Source organism: Eupeodes corollae, chromosome 1 (assembly GCF_945859685.1).
Source record: "Eupeodes corollae chromosome 1, idEupCoro1.1, whole genome shotgun sequence".
Lineage (NCBI taxonomy): Eukaryota > Metazoa > Arthropoda > Insecta > Diptera > Syrphidae > Eupeodes > Eupeodes corollae.
This window is the reverse complement of record NC_079147.1, coordinates 20,811,282-20,833,440: the sequence shown is the minus strand read 5'-3', so window position 1 is coordinate 20,833,440 and position 22,159 is coordinate 20,811,282. Positions and strand designations below refer to the sequence as shown.

Below are 22,159 nucleotides of genomic sequence, written 5' to 3'. Positions count from 1 at the left end.
TCTCTTGGAAGAACACGATTATTTTTTTAGACAGAATTAATAACTTTTACATACTTTTCAGTTTTCGGTTTGGTCATTCGACCCGGATTCTTATTTATTCTTAACAAAACTGTAGGTTATTTATAGGTTAAGTTTTCATTATGGTACTTTTGATCGGCCTGTTCTTCACTTTTCACAAAATTGTAGATAGCTACTGCAGTTTTACAAACAAGTTAAGGAAATTAGTGCGTGTTTTATTAAGTAAGGTACAAATTACATCTTCAAATTAGTGAGATTTACTAAAAAGGTATTGACAAGAAAACAGTGAATTTTTTGTTTTTTTTAAGCTTTAAACTAAAGATGTTTGCTGAAATGTGCAGAATTTAATTAATTTGTTTTTTAGCGAAAAAGTATTCTTTACTATCATTAACTGTGTAAAGTAAGATTGCGCCTTGTGGTTGACTTCGTAATTAAAATTGAAGAACTTAATCTTAAACTAACAAGAAAGAAAGGCTTTAGTTCAGAGTAAGAATGTTTTTGACGTTCAAAAATGTTCAATGTTTTCTTTACTTCCAACAAATTTTTTTCAATTTGTATCCAACAAAACTGAAGAACCGTTCCGAAAGAGGCATAGCAGATGCCCAGGAACAGAGGATTTTCGCATTCAACAATTTTTACTTTTAAAAAATTGAAGATTGTAAAAATAATTTCAGAATGTTAGTGTTTTTTCTGTATGGTTGACGGTTTCTTCAACTAAATTGAGTATTTTTACTTAAAATGTGCATTAGATTGAGTCTTCAATGTATTTTTCTTTAATGTTAACGAAGTTGAAGATCTGAAGCATAATCGGAGGATCATCGAAAAAAACCAGAGATGTAAAGCTGCATCAATTTCTAAACGTCAACCAAAACCAATTGTCACTTCTCGTCTGTCATTCGTTTCGTTTTCATCTTCAACGACAAGTTAATAAGATGTGCTTCAAAATGATGAAAATAATAAAAAGACTTTACTGCCAAATCTTTGGTCCTTCGAGTGGGGTTTTACAACAACGACTGAAATGGCTAAAAACCACATTACAGAATTACAACACGCTCCTGACATAATTGGAGGATCATCGAGCAGTTTGTTTTCTTAAATTCTAACTGTTTTAAAGATTTTTAGTTCTCATGCATCGTCAAAACACTCCTGACATAATCGGAGGATCACTAAAAAAACCAGCGATGTAAAGCTGCATCAATTTCTAAACGTCAACCAAACGAATTGTCACTTCTCGTCTGTCATTCGTTTTGTTTTCGTCTTCAACAACAAGTCAATAAGATGAGCTTCAAAACCTCTAAAAATGAGTTGTGGAAGATTTTAAACTTAAATTAATTAAAATAATAAAATGTTTTTGGTCCTTCGAGTGGGATTTTACACCAACGACTGAAATGGCTAAAACCACAAAATTACAGAATTACAACACACTCCTAAAATAATCGGAGGATCATCGAGCAGTTTGTTTTCTTAAGTTCTAACTGCTTTAAAGATTTTTATTTCTCATGCATCGCCAAAACACTCCTGACATAATCGGAGGATCACTAAAAAAACCAGCGATGTAAAGCTGCATCATATTCTAAACGTCAACCAAAAACCAATTGTCACTTCTCGTCTGTCATTCGTTTTGTTTTCATATTCAACGACGTCTATAAGGTGTGCTTTAAAACTTCTAAAACTGTGTTGTGCTTGTTTTTTGATTTGTTTATTGTGGAAGATTTTAAGCTTAAATTAATTAAAAATCATTGGTCGTTCGAGCTGGATTTTACAACAATGACTGAAATGGCTAAAACCACAAAATTACAGAATTTTTCTTTGTTTTGAAGATAATTATATGTAAGCAAAAGTATGATGGTGTAAAGCTGCATCAATTTCTAAACTTCAACCAAACCAATTGTCACTTCTCATCTGTCATTTGTTTTGTTTTCATATTCAACGAAGTCCTTAAGATGTGCTTCAAAACCTCTAAAATTGTTTTGTGGTTTTTTTGGATTTGTTTATGCGGAAGATTTTAAGCTTAAATTAATTAAAATAATGAAAAGGCTTTGTAGCCAAATCATAGGTCCTTCGAGCCGGATCTTACAACAACGACTGAAATGGCTAAATCCACAAAATTACAGAATTTTTCTTTGTTTTAAAGATTATTCAGATTAAAGATTTGTTAGCATATTTTTGAGCAAAAGTATGAAAAGTATACCTTTGCAGCTAAATTCTTTTTCATTTCTTTGATTTAACTAAATTTTTCTTTAATTTAGACCCCGTCACCCAAAAAGTACTTACATTTGGTCCTTCGAGCTGGATTTTTCTATTATGAAGCACAAATAAAATTGTCTGTAAGATATCAACGTTCATAATTAAATTGACTTATCAATTATATCCTCATTAGTTAGAGATTTTAATGAAATATTTTCCCATGCGAGTTACCACAAACCAACAACCCCGTCTTCGGCGCGTACACTCTACCTGCATTGAGTTAGGTGTCAAAAGAAAGAATACAACTAAAAACTTTGAATCACTAAACCACCCGGAATAAGTAGAAACATCACGCTTAATCTTCCGGCCTTACCACCGTTCTCACATCATAACCTAAACATTTAAACTTAAAATCTCAAACCCATATCTTCAGGTGTATTTAAGTACCTCAATGTACCTTACCTACATCCGTGTAATATCTCCCCCTATTCAAAAAATATTAAATTGAATAAGACGACGATGATGTTTTCTTTTCCTGTCATCAAAAAATTATTTGTTTAGACCACACAAGTTTATTGTATACCTTGCTTTTTTGAAGCAAACAAAAGCCCACCATCCTTAACCATATCGACACACACGTCGCGTCGCTGAAGCGGCAGACGTATCTCATCATTGTTGTTTCACCGATAAACGCTCAGATTTCGTTCGGTGGAAATTTTGCGCGTCAGTTTCAATAAAAATAATTAACAAAACGAACAAAAAAACAAAATTAAAATAAGAAGCGAAATCAAATCACACCGCAACAGCATCAGCATCATTCACCTTCTTCCATCAGGTTTCTGTTTTTATTTTTTAACGGAAGGCACTGAGAATATAATTATTATGAAAAAGTCCATCAACGAACGCCACCGACCGCCATCTATGCCATGCCATGCCGCCTGCATCCATATGGTATGGTGTCTCACATTTATGACACAAAGGATGATGAGCCACGAAGACCGAAGACCCGAAGCCTGAGATGATGTTGATGATAATGCATCTTCTCTTATTTTTTTTAACACGCCTTTGTTCTCACCTTATCCTTATTTGCGTTTTTCTTAATTGCTTCAATAAAAATTCGAAAATAAAAACGGATTGAAAATCAATGAGGGTGCGTTGTTACAATGCTGGCGCATATCGAACGTTGCGTCAATTTAAAAAAACGTGTGTTTATATAATTTATTATTATGTTAAATCTTTTTGTTGCCTCCTTATGAATTTAAGCTAACACATCTAGCACAACTTATGTACACAAAATACATAAATATATTAGAATAAATATCTATCTAAATATTTTGCAAAATAGTTTTTAGTTCCCTCCCATGATTTGTTAGATAATTATTTCTTTTGGCACGATGACGGACGACGGCGGCGGTGCGATGTTATGTATTTTAATTTAGCTAATTTTAAAAACAAAAGCAACCATTTGATTGGCTACAAAAGTTTAACTTAGCACGTGTTATCTATTTCATTGAAGACAAAATTTTATATAGACTTGTATTCAAGACATTGCCAAAATTCGTGTTGGGAGGTGACATACAATTTTTGAATTTAACGCAAAAGAAATAGAGATAAATAGTTAAGCGAAATTCCTAAAATTCACAACGACAAAATAACGAATAAGAGTTCATTCGTTGTTTTATAGAAATATGTTTAATTCTACGTCCATTTACTCAATTGTCAAGTTTTTAGTAATATTCGATAGTTGAATTGATAAATAATTCATTAATTTGATTTTCAGTTCATTTATTGTGGTTTTTCAATGAATTTTCTTCATTTATTCGTTAGTTAGCTAAGATTTTGGTTCATTCTGTTTGTTCATTTGTCACTTTCTCTCTTTAACATCATAATTCGTTCGTACGTTGCTGTTCTTCGTTTTGGTTTCCCAATGAATTTTCTTCTTTTATTCGTTAGTTTGATACGCTTTGGTTCATTCTGTTTATTTTTGTTTGTTCATTTGTCACTTAACTTTTTAACTTCCTAATTCGTTAGCACTTTTGAAGGGTAGTTTTATTAATAAATAATTTGTTTATTCGATTATCTGTTCATTCATTTTGGTTTCTCAATGAATTTTCTAAATTTATTCGTTAGTTAGCTAAGCTGTTGGTTTATTCTGTTTGTTCATTTATCACTTTATCTCTTTAACTTCATAATTCGTTTGCACTTTTGAATGGTAGTTTTATTAATGAATAATTTGTTTATTTGATTCTGTGTTCATTCGTTTTGGTTTCTCAATGAATTTTCTTCTCTTATTCGTTAGTTTGCTGCTCTTTGGTTTATTCTGTTTATTTCTGTTTGTTCATTTGTCACTTTATCACTTTAACTTCATGATTCGTTAGCACTTTTGTTTTATTACTAAATAATTCGTTTATTCGATTATCTGTTCATTAATTTTGGTTTCCCAATGAATTTTCTTTATTTATTCGTAAGTTAGCTAAGCTGTTGGTTCATTCTGTTTGTTCATTTCTCTCCTTTATTTCATAGTTCATTCGTTTGTGTTGTAGTTTTATTAATGATTAGTTCGTTTATTTGATTATCTGTTCATTCATTTTGGTTTCTCAATGAATTTTCTTCATTTATTCGTAAGTTAGCTAAGCTGTTGGTGCATTCTGTTTATTTCTGTTTGTTCATTTGTTACTTTCTCGCTTTAACCTCATAATTCGTTCGTTTTAATTGTAGTTTTATTGATAAATAATTTGTTAATTTGATTATCAGTTAATTTACTTAATGAATTTTCTTCATTTACTCGTTAGTTAGCTAAGCTTTTGGTTCATTCTTTTTGTTCATTTGTCACTTACTCTCTTTCACATCCTAATTCGTTCGTACGTTTGAATAGTAGTTTTAATGATGAATAATTGGTTTGTTTGATTATCCGTGCTTTCATTTTGGTTTTCAATGAACTGTCTTCATTTATTCGTTAGTTAGCTAAGCTGTTGATTCATTCGGTTAATGTTTTTTGATCATTTGTCACTTTATTTTTTTAAATTTTATAGTTGGTTCGTTCTTATCAATGATAATTATGTTGACAAGTAATCCGCAATTTGATAATTTGATCATTTATTCTGGTTTTCCAATGAACTTGCTTCATTTATTCGTTAGTTAAACTGTTGGTTCATTCTGTTTATATTATTTTGGTCATTTGTTACTTTCTTTCTTTTTTTTAACTTTATAGTTGGTTATTTTGTTTATATGCTAACAATATAACTTACGAATTTCTCTAACTAATTGCTGTCTCGTTATTTCTAGTTGATTCATTTTGATTCATCGAAGTTCGTTAGTTTGGTATTTTGTTCATATTCGTTATCGTTATATTTGTAAAAATTCATCTGTTTAGAATGCATAATCTTCCTCAACTAATTTTAATTTTGTAACATTAAATGCAGACTAATATCTTGTATCAAAATGAAAAGAGACATCATCTTAATATAAATGTGATATTAAATGAACAAATAAAAGACAATATATTGATACCATTGTGGCATTTTTTCTTAATTCGTGTCACATAAAAAATCCAATCAGCCAAAAAATATAAAAATAAAGAACAAACTGTTAAACATTTTAATAAATATTCTTTAAAAAAAAAAAAACCGAAACACATAACACACATCAAGATGAAAATGCATTTAAGAAAAACAAAAAATAACATTTATAAATATATAGTATCTATCTATTTGGCATCTCTGATGGTTGTGTTATAAATTCATCCAATTTAACAAGAACTTAAGCAACTTAATGTTAACAGTTATTGGTGATCAAAAATAATTATTAATTGAAGATGTCCACAGTTTAATAAATAAAATTTTTCTTTTCTTTTTCTTTTTTGATCATCAAAAATCAAGGAAATGTGATGATGCCTAGCCGAAGTCTTACACAAGAAAAAATATCTGTGGAGGAAAATTATAAAAGGCAAAGTTTCCTATAGGAAATGAAGGAAAATGTTATTTTTGAAATAAATTCAAATGTAAACAGTAATTGGTTGTTTTCTAGTTGTTGTTTTTGAAAATGCACACGTTTTTATTGGAAATAGGTGATACTGAGAAGGGATGTGTTTTATATGTTATTTGTAGTTTTATGTACGGATACGGACATCTAAATTCACACCTTTACCTTTGGGAAAATAGAAAATGGAAAATGAAATTGAAAACAAATCGAAATGAGAAGTATTTACTGATAGGTTTATGGTTTGTTTATATGGGTGTTTTGGAGTTTGTTTGTTAGCTGGGGGTAAGTTTTTATTGAAATGGTTAAATCGTTTTGTGGTAAGGGAGTTGTGTAAATGTTTCTCTGATGAGTGAAAATGGGCCATCTGGGTTTTCCAGGAAACCTTTAGCAATGTAAAAGTAACAGCTTCTTTAAAATTGGAGTGAAATCTGTGGTAAAATAAAAGATTTTGTTGATTTTTGCTTATATCACTTATTATTTTCTTTCAATTTTGAATTGCAACTTAAAATGAAGAAATTTGATTTTTCTCTAAATGGCGCCCAACATGAAACCTTCATGAGTGTTTTTTTCTGATTGTTGGTTTGTATTATCTTAACAATTTTCAGAGAACTTTAAATAATTTGAGTGTGAACATTAAAATATGTATTTTTTTAAATTAAGTTAAGTCTTAAAAATTAGTGAAAAATACTTAAATTTGGATCCTTTAGCTCTAAAACAGATTTTGTTTTGTGTTTTTTGTCCGTAAAGTTATATTTTTAATCGATTGTGGTTCAGGGTGTAAAGTGGCGCCCAACGATTTCGTTTCCATGCCCATACAATGCGTATGCGTTTAATGGACAATATTTTAATTAAATTTTCACTCACAATCACTCTTTAAGTCTACCTCTTAGCCAGCTCATAAACTACGCTCATTTTGCAACCGGAATTCCGCAGTCTCCGCCATAAAAAAAAGAGAACTCCATTTAAAGTCACAAATCACAAGTAAGCCGCCAAACAAAACCCAACCAATCATGACGCACAGTCATAAATCTGAAAACAAGTTACTTTATCACCTGTAAGTACCTCTACCTGCTACTGACTTCCATTCATCAAAATCACCATCATCATCATCATCACTATATCGTATCGTATCGTAGTCGGTCGTATTGTTTATATTTTGTCGTTGTCGTTGTCGTCCGCCAGACATCACGTTTTTTCCTGTACAGGTTTATAGGTAGGTACAGTACATATTTACCATAAAAACATTCATCCCGTCAAAACAAAACATGAATCATTCTTTTTTACGAACCACATTACTACCGTGTGTAAATTTTGTAGGCGAGGTAAAAGGTAAACATCACGTCTCTTTGTCGTCGTCATCGTAAACGTTGAACGCGTCGTCGTTCGTATACAAAAGGTACCAATAAAAGGTAACAATAACACAACACCATCATGGATACAGTTAAAACAGGTGAAACCACAATAATCGCATACTGTAGGTAAGGTAGGTAGGTATACCGACAACGATACCGACGACAACAAATCATTTTACCAAAAAAGCCGACAGCATGTCTAAACAGTTTGTGCGCCGGCCGACCGGGCCTCTACGCTCTGAACGTTCGTAACTCCTGTTTTTTGGTTGGTAAGAGAAGAGGAAATTATATACGAGTATCAACAAATAGGGCGGGCTGTTCTTGTTATTATCTTTTAGGAGGGATCTACTTGACTCGTTGGAAGGTAGGTAAGGTAGGTAGATAGGTATAGGATACCTGTCGTATCCTATCTCTCACGTGGCTTTTATACTTGTGTCATGGCGCATGCTATTGAGATAGAACAATATTGAATGTTTGGTGTTGTTGGTTGTTTGTTTGTTTGATGATTCCCTCTCTGAATCTGAATGAATTGATACCAATAAGCATCGCGTCGTAGAGACGCAGGTGTATACCTACAGAACTGTAGGTGGGAATAATACCAAATAAATTGAGGTAAGAGGAATTATTATTGTTTTGATTTTGAGGTAGGTAGGCGAATCCACAACAAATTTGTTTGTTTACAAAGTGACACACATTATTATTATCAGGTATACACCGACGACGACGTGACGTGATTAGGTGTTTTGTTTTGTGTAAAAAAAAGGTGTCAAGGGGATTTTACAACTCGATCTATTGTTGTTATAGGATAACTGATATCTTTATTATAGGGAAAGGTTGTTTTGTTTGATAATTATTAAATGTTGACTCATTGATTTCTATTGATAGAAAGTTACACTCTATTGACCAAAAACGACTTTTAGGCTTTATGATATATCAATACCTGAGATTTAGATTATAATCAATCAGGCTTAAGTGACTAAGAAATTCCTAAACACATAGAAATTATTTAAGACATCAGTTAAGAGCTAAGTGAGGGAAGGATTAAACCCCAAAAATGTCCATAGCTGCTTGAAGAGGATATGGAAATAACTACAACCAATGGCATGATTCGTGCGTTTGACCATTTCATGCCAGAGGTCTTAAGTTCAATCCCTGCCTGTGCCACCTTAATTAAAAAAAAAAGTTTTCACGAGTACCGCCTCTTGCAAGGAATTGACAAATCCTCCAAGAGTAAAGCTTGTCATGAAACGTGCTTACTCAAATTAGCCGTTCGGCTTCGGCTTAAAACTGTAGGTCCCCTCCATCCCTGACAACAGCACTAGTGCCCAGAAATAGTTGAGAGTTGTAAGTCACTAAACCCTGTTGCACCGCCTTATTTAGTTTTAATCGTGATACCCACACTTCTAGGAATAGATACCAATTTTAAATTCAGAAGCATAGAAATTCTTTGTTCAGCTGCACATCAAGAATGTGGAATACTTTCGTCAACTCTGTTTTTTAACTTTTATTTAGACGTTCATTTTCTTCTTTAAATTCTTCACAGTTCAAAATTCTTTTATTTATTAAAATCATTTATTTTAGTTTAACTCCCCTTTCCCTTCTAAAAAATGTCTGTACCTGCTTTTGGTTCACATTTTTAACGTTTTTTTGCAACTCAAGAAAATAAGAAATTGTTTCGATCGGGTTTGGCGAGATTTAAAGATATTTATTAGTATATTTCCCGTTCAGTCTAATTTCGATTCAACTCAACAGGAACTAAAAATCTTGGACTAAATGCTACATACTTAAAATGGCGCCCAATTATTCTACTCTCTTGTTACAATCAAGATGAATAAGTTTTTTTTCGGAGACGATTATGTTTAAAGGTTTATCACGAAAAAAAAGTAACAAAGGCAAAAAAGTGACAGCAATAACTAGATTCTTCAATAATACAAATATGGCATGAGTTATTTCTGGCCTAAAGTGACATTTCGTAGCATATTTAATACACTAAAGTGCTGCCAAGTTATTAAAATGTTAAGATTTGTCAGTGTTTAAAGAACAATAACTGAGACATTTAATCTAAAAAATTCCAATCTTGAATGCTTAATTTTTAGGTGAAAAAAAAAATATTTTGATTCAGCTGTCAAAAATATGTCAACTCTTGCGACGGTGATGCCAATAAAATACATAAACGACAGAAATAGATTCGTCTATAATACAATTGGGGTATGAATTATTCCTGGCCTTAAGTGACATTTAGTAGCATATTTAATTTGACGAACTTAATTGCTGCCAAGTTATAAGAAAGTTGAAATGTGTCATTTCAAAGGACATTTAATTTGACGAAATTAAGTGCTGCCAAGTTATTAGAATGTTGAAATGTGTCCATATGTAAAAAAAAACAATAAATGAGACGTTTATTTTAAGAATTTCAACCCTGGAAGTTTAATTTTTAGGTGGAAAAAATATTTTGATTCAGCTGTCAAAAATATGACATCTTTTACGAAGGTGGTGCCAATTAAAATCTACATACAAAAATGAAAGAAATAGATGTGTCTATAATAAAATTGTAGTATGAAATATGTATTTTGGGTCTTAAGAAAAATTTCGTAGCTTATTTGATGAACAAACTTAAGTGCTGCCAAGTTATTAGAATGTTGAAATGAATCCGTGTTTTAAAAAAACAATAGGTAAAGAAATTTTTCAATCTTGAAAGTCACACTTTTAAGTCTTGAATGTCCCACTTTTAAGACGAAAAATATGTGACAGTGATGCCAAATTAAAAATCTACATATAAAATATCTTAATTTTCTTTTTTTGCTCTAGAAAATAAATAAATTTCATGGCACAACCATTTCTGTGTGCGGGTAATGTCAGGGATAGAGTGGAGCTACAGTTTTCATGCGAAGCACTTTTAATGACAAAAGTTGCTCTTGGAAGGTGAGTCAATGTCTCGAAAAAGAATATTGACATAATGTTTTAGTTAGAACTGACTCAAGAACTTTAATAGGTTAGTATTCATCTAAGGACCAAACATACTGAAATATTAATATAGCCAATTAAATGATACCAACTATATAAACCCAGAGTTGCCATACTAAAAACCTCTTTTGTAAGTCTTTCAAAAGCTAACTTCAACCAAAAACAATGAAAGTAAAAATATGGAAGCCCATCCACATATCTTTTAATTTGATTTTAATCTTAAAGTAATCTTAGTAAAATATAAAATGTAATGGTTTGGAATTTGTAAATTTTAATCTTTTCAATATTGTACAACTTTAAAAGCTATTTTCTTTGTTTTATGAGCTTTTGATGTTTGTTTAACAGAAAGCAAAATAAATTTTGATTTAAAATTCAATTTAAATATACATATTACGGTTTATCATCATCAACTTGGCTGTCAACTCAACTCAAACCGTGAAAACCAAGTTTTTTTTTTTAAGAAAAAAAAAAAAAAATATTCACATCTGTGTAATTTCATTTTCTTACATTCATCTTCCATTTTCATACCTATCTTTCCTTCTATAGGTACACTTTTCTTCGTTTTTTTGCAATTCAATTTACCCGATTCCCGAAGAACAGAACAATGTGAAAATCAACATCTCATTCTTCAGAAGGTATGTTCAGCTCAGCTCACACTCACTCTGTACTCGCAGCACTCCTTTTACATCCTCCACTCCAGGACAATAAATCAATTGCAATGCCTCTTTCTGTGGTTTCAAAAAAATACTAAAAAATAAAGACTGTGAAAATCCCATACCTACAATCCCATCTGGTAGACAGATATTCTCAAAAACGATTTTCAAAACCAAATAAAAAAACAAACCAAAAAAATCGCTTCTCCTTTGACTTGTATGTTTCTACAACCACAATATGTCTTAAAAGTCCTTATTTTAGTCCCCAAGGGCGGTGCGGCGCGACAGCGGCAGAACGTAGGCAAGAAGAGACTGCGATTTTGATTTGGAAAAAATACAAAAAATTTACGAAAAAATAAAAAGTGCAAAAATGTATCTTTGTTCTACCACCAATTTTTTGTGTGGGAAATAAAATAAAATTAAACAAAAAAGAAGAAAATAAAATTCATTAAAATAGGTGTTGCATGTTAAGCAAAAGTAATTTTTTTACTCATGCCGCTATTGCAACACAACAAACAAGCATACAAACACACAAGCAGCAAAACAAGAACAAAAAACAAGAAAATTGGAACCATACAAAGGAATCGGAGTATTTTTGCCAAAAATTTAACAAATAATTGAAATAAAAATTACAAAAAAAAAAACTCTGAAAAACTTTGCACCTACATCGAATTCGAATGCCCCCTCCCCAAATTCCCATCTCAACTCATCTCATCTGTTTCCAGTTCTCGATATGGATTCGTATCTGTATCTTTCCATCTGCAACTCGCTTTTGTGTGAAGTTTTGGAGTTTTTTTTTTGTTATTTTTTGTATTCCTGAGCTTAATTTTTCAACTGTACATATTCCTGATAGGAAAACAAAGGAATTCCGGGATTATTTTGCTATTTTTACGTTGTTTTGTTTCTTTTGGACGATTGTGATGCTCTCCTGTATTTTTGGATAAATTTTTGTTTTGTTATGTTTCGGCTCCCCCTTGAAGGCATTTAATGTTATTTTTTTTTTGAATTTCATGTCTAGATTCAGAAATGGAGATATATTGGACCAGATGAGTTCCGGATACTAGAGGTGGTTGGTTACAACACATAGGTACAAAAATAACAAAAATATCGAAATAAAAATTGTACAAATAAATGTATAAAATAAAATGTTGCATGAACCACACGTTTCTATCGCGAGGTAAAATGGTTTTGTATCTTTCTTCTTTTTCAACTCGATGCAGGATGGATGCAATGATACAAATTTTTTTAAGAGTTTAAGGAATGAAGAGTATTTTTTTTTTTTTTTGAATCAGAAAAGAAATAAAAAATTGACTTTACATAAAAAGAATTCAGTAGGAAACAATACAAAAAAACAACAATCATTGTTTAATTTTAATCGAAATTTATTCACCAAAAGGATGCGCTTTGTTCTTTTCACACTTCATTTTCAATTGATTGTTGCAACAATAAAAAAGAAATACAGAGGGATAGGAAACAGATAGAAGGTATTTAGTCTCTACAAGAAACAAAAGGATTCAGTTACGTTACGTTACATTGCATGACGTTATTTTTAGTTATACTGATTGTTTCTTCAAGAAAAGTCTTGATTTCAATGAGGAATCAGTGGAAGTGTCTCAATCTTAGATTATATACAGAAGTACCTTAAGGTTCCCATTTAGGACCTATTCTATTTGCTTCAATAATTTTGTTGTTACGTTACAGTACGTTACCTTAGGTGACGTGATTTATACATTGCACTGAGTATTTCTTCAAAGTCAGTCTTGGTTTCAATGTGAAATCAGTGGAAGTGTCTCAATCGTAAATTATGCATAGAAGAACCTGAAGGCTTGCAATTAGGACCTATTATGTTTTTTTATATTCTGTTTTATTGTTTTTTATTTTAAGATCTTTATTAACAAGTTCTTTTGATTATTTTAATCTGGTTGCATGTTCCAGACATTTTATTCCTTAAGGTGCATAAAATTCCATAAGAGATGTTTCCTTAGATGGTTTAGGTCTTCCAGATAAACTCTTGTTTTGAACCTCTACGTTGCTAGCAGTTTTTTAAAACTGAAGATTGTTTGACTCTTGAGTTATTTGTATAAAATTGAATAAAAATCTTGGTAAATTTTCCTAGAATATGAATACTTTTGCATGAGGTTTTTATCAAATAAAAGTTTGTTTTTTTTTATAACTCGTAGTTCTGCTAAGCATTTTGTATGACTCAGGCAATGAACAACCTTCCTGAGTTCACAGAATTTCTTATTGTTTATTTTTGGGTATTTCCTTTTTTTTAAAGAATAAAAAGCAAGGTTTTAAGATAATCTCAAAACACATAAACCATTATAAAAATTTCGAAAGAAATGATAAGATTTAAATTTTTCCATTCTTCTTGCATTGATACAACTTTTAAGATTTAAACCAAAGGCAGTAAACTTTCAGATCTCGTTGAGTTAAGAAGTGTGTAAAGAAATATAAATACAAAGATGTCTTCAAATCGTGCAGAAAAGTCTGGACTTGCTGCTGAAGCTCAAGCTAAAATGAATTCCAAATACAGTGAAGAATTAGCTCAAGAAGCTTTGGAATGGATTAAAACAATCACCGAAGAAGATATCAATACTTCTGGTGAAGCTGAAAATTTCTTTGAAGTTCTCAAAGATGGAGTTCTGCTGTGTAAGCTTGTCAATTGTCTAGAAGCTAATTCGGTAAAGAAAATCAACACTAGTAAAATGGCTTTTAAGTGTATGGAAAATATAACGAATTTTCTAACTAGTGCCACGAAGTTTGGTGTTAATAGTCAGGAGTTGTTTCAAAGTGTTGACTTGTGGGAAAGGCAGAATTTGAGTACAGTTGTAACGTGTTTGCAATCGTTGGGTAGAAAAGCACAAAAATTCGGGAAGCCTTCGATTGGACCAGTTGAAGCGACTAAGAATGTTCGCACTTTTACCGAGGAGCAGTTGCGAGCTGGAGATGGTATAATATCGTTGCAGTATGGATCGAATCAGGGAGCAACCCAGAGTGGAATGAATATTGGAAATTCGAGACATTTGTAGATTTAACTAACATGTTTCTATTTTTAAAAAGTGTAATAATAAAAGCTTGAAATTATGTAATTTTATATCTTTGGGAAAATAAAACAAAATTTCAATCAAGAAGTTTTAATTTTTTTTTAAATCGGATTGGTTATTAGTTGAACTTTAACTTAAATTGGAACTCAAGGTATTAAAAGGCAAGGTTTTGGATTATTGACGCTAATAAAACATTTTTGAAAATTTAATGAACTTTTAGGAAATACATTTTTACTTTTTTTGGGTAATAGTTTTACGGGAAGAAAATGCTTTTTTCTAAATAAAACTTCATGGAGCGTGTGTACTTAACTTTGAAATTGTGAATGGAAAGTTGAGGAATGTTTAAATCATAATATTGGACTGATGTGAAATAAATTGATAAATATAGAAGTAAATATTTATCATGAATTTAGTGGTTCTTAAAACTCACAAAATGTTAAAAAATCAAGAGTGACACTCTCTACAGAATAATTATTTTGTTTCATTCAATTTAAAAACCTAACAAATTTGATCACAAGTTTTTCTAAAACGAAGGTTTTTGTTTTTGAAAAACGAACAAAGTTTAGGTTCATTAAACATCATTGTATTGAGTTAGTGCATAGGAAAACGTTTATGAGTATTAAAAGTTAATAGTTAAATGAATAAATAAGTTATTTTGTTACTGTATTCAATTCAAAATCATACCATTATGTAACACAAACTATTTTTAATATTTTAAAATTTTTAGAATTAAATGTATACTTTTCCTAAAAAACTCACAAAATGTTTTCAATTGCAATAAAAGTCTAAGAAAACCACAAAGAACTAAAGCAAAGTTTTCAAATCAAAGTAAAATAATCCGATAAATTTAGTCCTGGAAAAGTAGACTTCATTAATTGTAGCTGTAAATTTTTAGGATTTTGAATTAACAGAAAAACAATCTTATATTCCTTTGTCTACAATGATTTGGAAGGTATAAACCCAAGAGAAAACATTTCAAGAACTTTAAACAACTTTTGTCATGAGTATTTTTTAAATTATCTTGAAAATAAATGAGTTATTTACTAAAAACAAATGGACATACAATCCAAAATGGTAGGAAATCCAAAAGGTTGAAAAATAACCGAAGCTTACAAACTTTTTTTTATTTTAAATTACGTTTAAATTGGGCTGTTGTTTAGGAATGGAAATAAAATTGTCTTGAAAATTAAAAGCTTAATTAGTAATATTCTAACAGCTAAATGTATGTATTCTTTTATTTTCAAATTAATTTAAAAAAAATTAAAACTATTGTTTGACGAGTTGCAATGTGCACTTTTTATTCTTTTATTTACCGCGTTTTGTTGTAAAATCCATCAATAGTATAGTAGGATTTTACACGAATAACAAAAACAATATGAATACTACCGATAAAAGTTAAAGTAGAATCTTACTACGGATGGGTTTTTGACATTTATACGAGTCTCGAATGGATCTTATGTGATTTCATTCTCAAATGTCTCATTCATTCTCATTTGTATTTCGATGGCTATGTTCGTTGAGTAGTTATGCATTATGGAATCATGTGTTTTCCATTGGGGAAAAAAGTCAATCTGTTACTGTTGATATTATTTAGTTTTGTTAATGAAAATTGAGTAACTGGGCTTATTTTACAGGAGTAAACAATAGAAAAGATAATTAAGTTTTGCTATGTTTCCACTAAAGGTTTATCTCAGTTTAGATTAAGTAAATCTTTTTGGTGTTTCAACCACACAAGAAGATTTAAAAATAGTTACGTTTCACAGCACTTTATAAAATGCAAATATTGTTTTAATATTTCTTATAAAGTGCAAGTGAGATAGTTTGATTTGTGTTAAACAATGAACAATTGAATAGTTCAGCACAATATAAAAATATTTTTTTAATTTGATTAAACCAAAACTATATTTTTGTACACAAACATGCAAATAAACAGACCATATTGCATTATCTGTAAAACAAACTCCTCCACACAGGTTTTTCATCCCAAATTTTTACTCGACTCCGATCCCCAAACAGAATCAAGCTCATTTCAACTCGATTCAGGTATATAAAGAATTTAGGATAGCTTCAAGCTCGCTTCAACATCATATTTTAATGTAGTAGTCTACGAACAAACCCCCTTCTTGAAATTTACATTTTATGTTAAATTGTTTGGTTAAAACTTTAAGATAGACTATCACATATTTTCTTGGTTTTGATAGTCAACTATCAAAAATCAGATTACAAGATTTCAAACTTGTCTGAATTTTTTGATAAATTATTTAAATTATTCTGGCAAATAGGTATTCAATTGTATCAACTTTTAAATATCAGTTTTTTTGGCAATTTCTTACTGTACTATAAATGGAAATCCAAAAAAAACACGGCTATTGTTGTTTTTTTTTTAAATTAGATTTGTTTAGTTTATCTTATTTTTGAAATATTCCTTTTCAGTATTCAAAAAACTACAAGAAAACTATAAATATTTTGTCTATGATTAACAAACAAAAAGGTTAAAAACTACACTGATAATTTATACACCAATTTGTATACTTTTTATAAAAGCTCATTTTAATTAAACAATTACCTATTGATAGATATTGTTTATTATGATTTATGACTCAATTAAGAAAAATATGGGAGTCACCTTTTTGATTAATTCAAACTAAACTTACATTTAGTTAAAAATTCTTTTCCATATCCGTCTATGCTAACATTCCTTACAATGCTATTCAGTATTTTTTTTATTGAAGTTTAAAACCACAAACCACAAAAAGTATTTAAAAAAAAAAGGTTTCGAACCTATTTTCAAAATGTGTCTATTAAAAATTTGCCTTTGGTTTGTTTCCATTACTTTTAGATTTAAGATTCTAATTTTTGGATATTTGTATGTTTTTGAATTATTTAAAATCAATGTTTTAAGCTTAAGATGTTGGAGTACTACATTTAGCACACTTAACAAGTTATGCACTTGTCTAAGAAAATGGTGTTAACTAATTTTTAAACAACTAACTAACGAACAATTTAAATCACAAAATGGATACTTTTTTAAGAAAATTATTTTAAAATGATTCTACCTACCAACAAAAACAAACTAAACAATACGATGATTTCAGTTAAGTGTTTTTCTAAAAGATTTAATTGTTACTCTTAAACTTGTTTAATCTAGAACACTACTTTTCTTCGTTTTGGCCGGAACCTTGTAGGTAGGTACTTAAAAAAAGTAAAATATTCAAAGTATGTAAAACAACACATTAAGGACAATATTTAAACATATTTTTTTGAGGATTGATACTCGTTATGTTTAAAAAATGATTTAACATAGAAAGAAAATCGAAATTTCAATATTTTTGAAAGTCGTTTTAAAACTTTTAAGTGCATTGACCTTAGATAAATTTCAATTTGGGTTTTTGATATTTGTCCCTTTTGTTAAATACTTACAACCTGTGTCTAGAACAACAGCAAAAGTTCGTATTAATTTAGGTTTTAGACAATAAGACATAACAAATCATATTTGTTTCAATATTAACGTCTTAAGTTAGTTGAATCTTTGTGACCAGTTTCTAACTTAAGTTCTTTTTGCCTAACGTCAAAGAAACAATGAAGATCAAACACAATCTTCAACAGTTGAATCTTAATATTAAAAAATCCATTGTTAGTTTTGAAAAGCAACTGTTATAATAACGTACATATTTAAGTATCTAATAACGAAGGTTATAATGTAGCAAAGTTGTAGCTACGAGTAGTCTTAAGGCGCCAGTTATAGCTATCATTGAAATCGATCCGGAAAAATGTTTGAATCGATATTTGACGGTGTTTTTCTTTGATTAGAAATGAAAATCACACAAAGAATTTTTTTGAGACAAAAAAGTGTAATTACGGATTTATTTTTTCTCTAAAAATGTATTTATCTATTTTAGGGACGGAAATTCATTTTCCTGAACTTTTATGTTCAAAAGTAAAACGAACCGTTCCACTGAAATATGTTCAAATTTCACACAATTCCAATGACAGTAAAAATTTTTCGCTGGATTTCAATCAGGACATTTTTTTTTAATGACAGAAATTTGTATTGAAAGCTATAAACGACCTGCCAAAAAAATTCCAATGTTTGTTTAAAATGATGAAAACCAATGATAGCTATAACTGGCGCCTAATTCTAATTAAACCTTTTTAAGCTGCACTTTTAAAATTTTCTTAAATAAATGAAACAACCAGTGGAAGAGAAATATAATGTCCAAATGTTCATTACTCACATTAACTTTTAAAAAGTCCTACGGGAAAAATAGAAAAACATTTAAGCTTTTTCTAAAGAATAATTATTAATTGTTATAAAACTAGTGGACTCAAGCTTCTGCTTCATAAATCTTAACTAAGTCAGTAGGTTGATTGATTTGATGTTATTTTATTTAGTCGAAATGGAATCCAACTCTGGAATTTTAATTCTTAACATAAGAATTTCGTTTTCCTGACTTAATCCAAATATCTGGAGAACCTTCCTATTTAAGTAAGATGAAATAAGGAAATACATCTGGGAAATACTTTTTTGTATTCACTTTACCTATTCACAATTCACTTTGGCGGTTTCGAAAGAATATTTCACTTTCACTAGAACTTTAACATTTCTGCTTACAATTCATAGTGAAACACAGAATATTGTTCAATAGGAAATATCATTTAATTTTCATTAATTTTATTAAGAATAGAGGACATCTTTCAAGTATGTTCCCTGGTATGAATAATATTCGGGAAGGTGAATGAAAGAATGGTTTTTCACAAGCATTTATTTAATGCCATTTTATTAAGTCGAGTGTTGGATACAATTCTGGGATTTTTATTCGAAACTTAAGAATTTCGTTTTATTCACTTGATTTGAATAAAGTTCACTTCAAAAGGAAGTGAAAATTTTTAACAAAAGGCTCATCCAAATTTCTGGAGAACCTTCCTATTAAGATAAGATGAAATATTATGTTGGGATTATCTTTTTCTATGGTGAAAGAATTCACAATTCACTTTGACTGTGTTGAATGAATGTTTACTTCCACTAGAACTTTTAAAAGTTCCGCTATTAATTCATAGTGAAACAAAGAAAGCTGTTTAATAGGAAGGTTAGGTTATAGTGGCTGTCCAAGATGGAAACGGACACACTAAGGCCAGTGTAATGGCCCATTGTGGTACCACATGAATCTTGACTGTTTAATAGGAAACATCATTTAATTTCCACTGATTAAATTTAGAATAGAGGATTCTTTTCAAGTATGGTTCAAGGCATGAATAATAAACAGGTAAGTGTATAAAAAAAGCATTTCACAAGTTAAATATTTCCCTTTGATAATCGGTTTTTATGTGAAGTTTTAGTTGAACTTGTTGTTCAATATTATATACAAATTCTCTGCTATCCAGGCCTACCTTCATACCTAAGATTAAAAGATTTTCACTTTACCTGCTTCAGAAAGTTGGAATCTTCAAGTCTGATACTGATAAAATTTCTATAAATACATTTAAGATTTCACAATCACTTGAAATATGTGGGATTTTAGTGAGTCCTACTAATTATGTGTTTGCTTCGATTTCGCATTTACCATACGGAAGTTCACTTGTCACTTCTATAAGTGAAATATTTCTCTTAACCAATATCTTCCACTTTTCAAAAGTCTCTATAGTTAACCATTTTCAATAAAAATAAGGAGTCTTGAAGAAATGAACACCTATTAGAATTGGAGAATGTAAAATTAATAAACAAAATAAATAAAATTAAAAAACATTTCACTTACACTGCATTGAGAACGCTGGTGATGATGGCATACTACTAATTTTATCCTCTTGTCCAAAACGGGGTGGTACCAAACAAGACAACATTGGAATGATCAATTTTTCTTAATTTTTTTTTCTATAATTTGTATATTTTCACTTTCTTTAATTTTTCTTGTGATAAATTTAAAATTTCACTTAATTTTTTTTTTTTGAAATTTCTATTCCCACATTTTTTTCACTTTCATTTCAATTTTTTTTTATTAATTCATTCATTCACTTTTGAATTTGATTTTTATTTGGTTTTTCAAACTCCACCTTATATCGAGGAAGAAGTATTGGAAAAATTATAAACAACCAACAACAACGACACTTGTATGATGCATAACCGTTAAATACGAGTATAACAGCAAAAATTAAAAATGGATGAAGTTGTTGATGATGATTCAAAAATCGTAAGGGAAGTGCGTTTTTGTTCTTTTAAAAATTATGAATCTCTGAATAAAATTTGTGTGTTTTTTTGTTGGGGGAGGAGTGAGTTGTTTTTGTATAATGGGGGAAGTGCAGCAGGTTGAATTTTGGTTTTTAAGGTTTATTTGTCGCTCTTAAAGGATCACTTTTAACGGTCTTTTTTCTTAATTGATTCCATTGATTTATCCAAAAGGAATCTAATATTATCGATATTAATTATAAGACTTTTTAATTTATCCAATAATGAATGCATAATCTTATTTTATAGGGACATATCCTTTTTAATAATATAATTCACAATAAAAGAAGTTATAATTTGTGTCTTCATTTTGTTTATGTTAGTATCCGACAGGTGCGCGTCAGTCGGCACAGTTATTGTTGCTAATTCACAATTATTATTATAGGAAGGTGTGTATTATTAAATCACTGTTATATTCACTAACCGCTCGATTATTATAACAAATCCCATTTAAGCAACAATTGAAAAAAAAGAAAAATATTAAAACTTTTATTCATAGGTAAAATTGTAGATTATTATTGTTTTGGGATAAAATTGCTTTTGAAATGTTTTTTAATTTTTTGTTATTATTTGTATTTTTGTTTTTTTTTTTTGTTTGCGTATAAAGACCGCTTGTTGAAAAAGCACGTTGTTGATGCCGCGACGTTCTGGTCGCTACTATATTCGTTTGGTAATTGTATTGTGGAAAAAAGCGCCCGCCGCCGCCGTCGACGACACCGTGTGTTTTCCCCGAAAGTATCTGAGTATCTCTGAATAAACACAAAAGAACAGCAGCCAGCAGCAGAGTAGAGCTGAGCAGGCAGGCAAGGCAGGAGGACACCGTACCGACAGTCGACACACAACTCAGAATCAGAATACGATATACGAACACAGAAGAAACACAACAAAAAAAAAAACAACGTAAAACGCTTTTTCAACCCTCAAACGCCTCAACTCAACTACCTACTCACGGCGGAGTACGAACGAACTACGGAACGGAGTGGATGATTTCTATATTCCGTTCGATGAACGGAGAAACGAACGTAAATAAAGCAGAAGCAGCAAAAACACAAAACAACAACCGTTTTATAACAGAGAAAAACTCCCGTAACTCGCTCAATGTTAAAAAGGAGACTTCTTCTCATTGGTATAACGGTGATGTGTACAGTGTACCTCTGACGTACGTTATGTACCGCGTAGCGTACGTATTGAGATTATACCTAGCAAAAGATACTTGAGAAGATTCACAATAAACATCGCATCTCGCTCGATCTGAGAATCTCAAAACTCTAAGAACTTAACAGAATAGAAAAGTTGAAAACGCGCTCCGGCTCCAGGGTCTGTTCTTCTCATCTCAGATCGGACTCGAAAACGAAATCTCGGGTAAAATGACAACGGAATGGCACACACAATCAAACGAGAATAACGGTTGTGTGAGTGATACACTCTAACTGTACTCTCTGTGAGTGCTATTTTGCCGAGTGGGATGACGATGACGAAAACGAAAACAACACACAAGTACCGTAAGTATGAGCTGATGAGCATATGGATGGATGGGGGATGATTATGAGAAGATGCGTAGGTAAAAGATTATGTACTAACCGAACACTCCTCCTTTATGAACTCTTCGAGATGTACTCACCGTTCGTGATCGTATACCTTGCCACTAAAAACGGCAACCTGAAGATGGAAACGTTTTGAGTATCTGTCTCTGCTGTATTCGCATCCACCATACACCGTACAATGTACCGTACAGCA

The 22,159-nt window shown here is 30.6% G+C and overlaps 2 protein-coding genes across 2 annotated transcripts in view; one reads left to right on the top strand and one right to left on the bottom strand.

Moving 5' to 3' along the window:
• Nucleotides 1-21,658, bottom strand: part of LOC129954021 (zinc finger protein 1) — an 84,296-nt gene extending 62,638 nt beyond the window's left edge. Inside the window, exon 1 of the mRNA XM_056067617.1 lies at nt 19,956-21,658. Coding sequence (XP_055923592.1) covers nt 19,956-20,040 — 85 coding nt within the window. The 5' untranslated portion in view covers nt 20,041-21,658. The remainder of the gene's footprint in view (nt 1-19,955) is intronic.
• On the top strand, nt 13,551-14,187 carry LOC129954022 (myophilin-like). The gene has a single exon (XM_056067618.1). The coding sequence runs from the start codon at nt 13,621-13,623 to the stop codon at nt 14,185-14,187; it is 567 nt and encodes a 188-aa protein (XP_055923593.1). The 5' UTR covers nt 13,551-13,620.
• Nucleotides 21,659-22,159: the final 501 nt, after the last annotated feature.

What these genes read in the sequence shown, in the direction of transcription:
- LOC129954022 (XM_056067618.1), top strand. Translation starts at nt 13,621, where the DNA reads ATGTCTTCAAATCGTGCAGAAAAGTCTGGACTTGCTGCTGAAGCTCAA.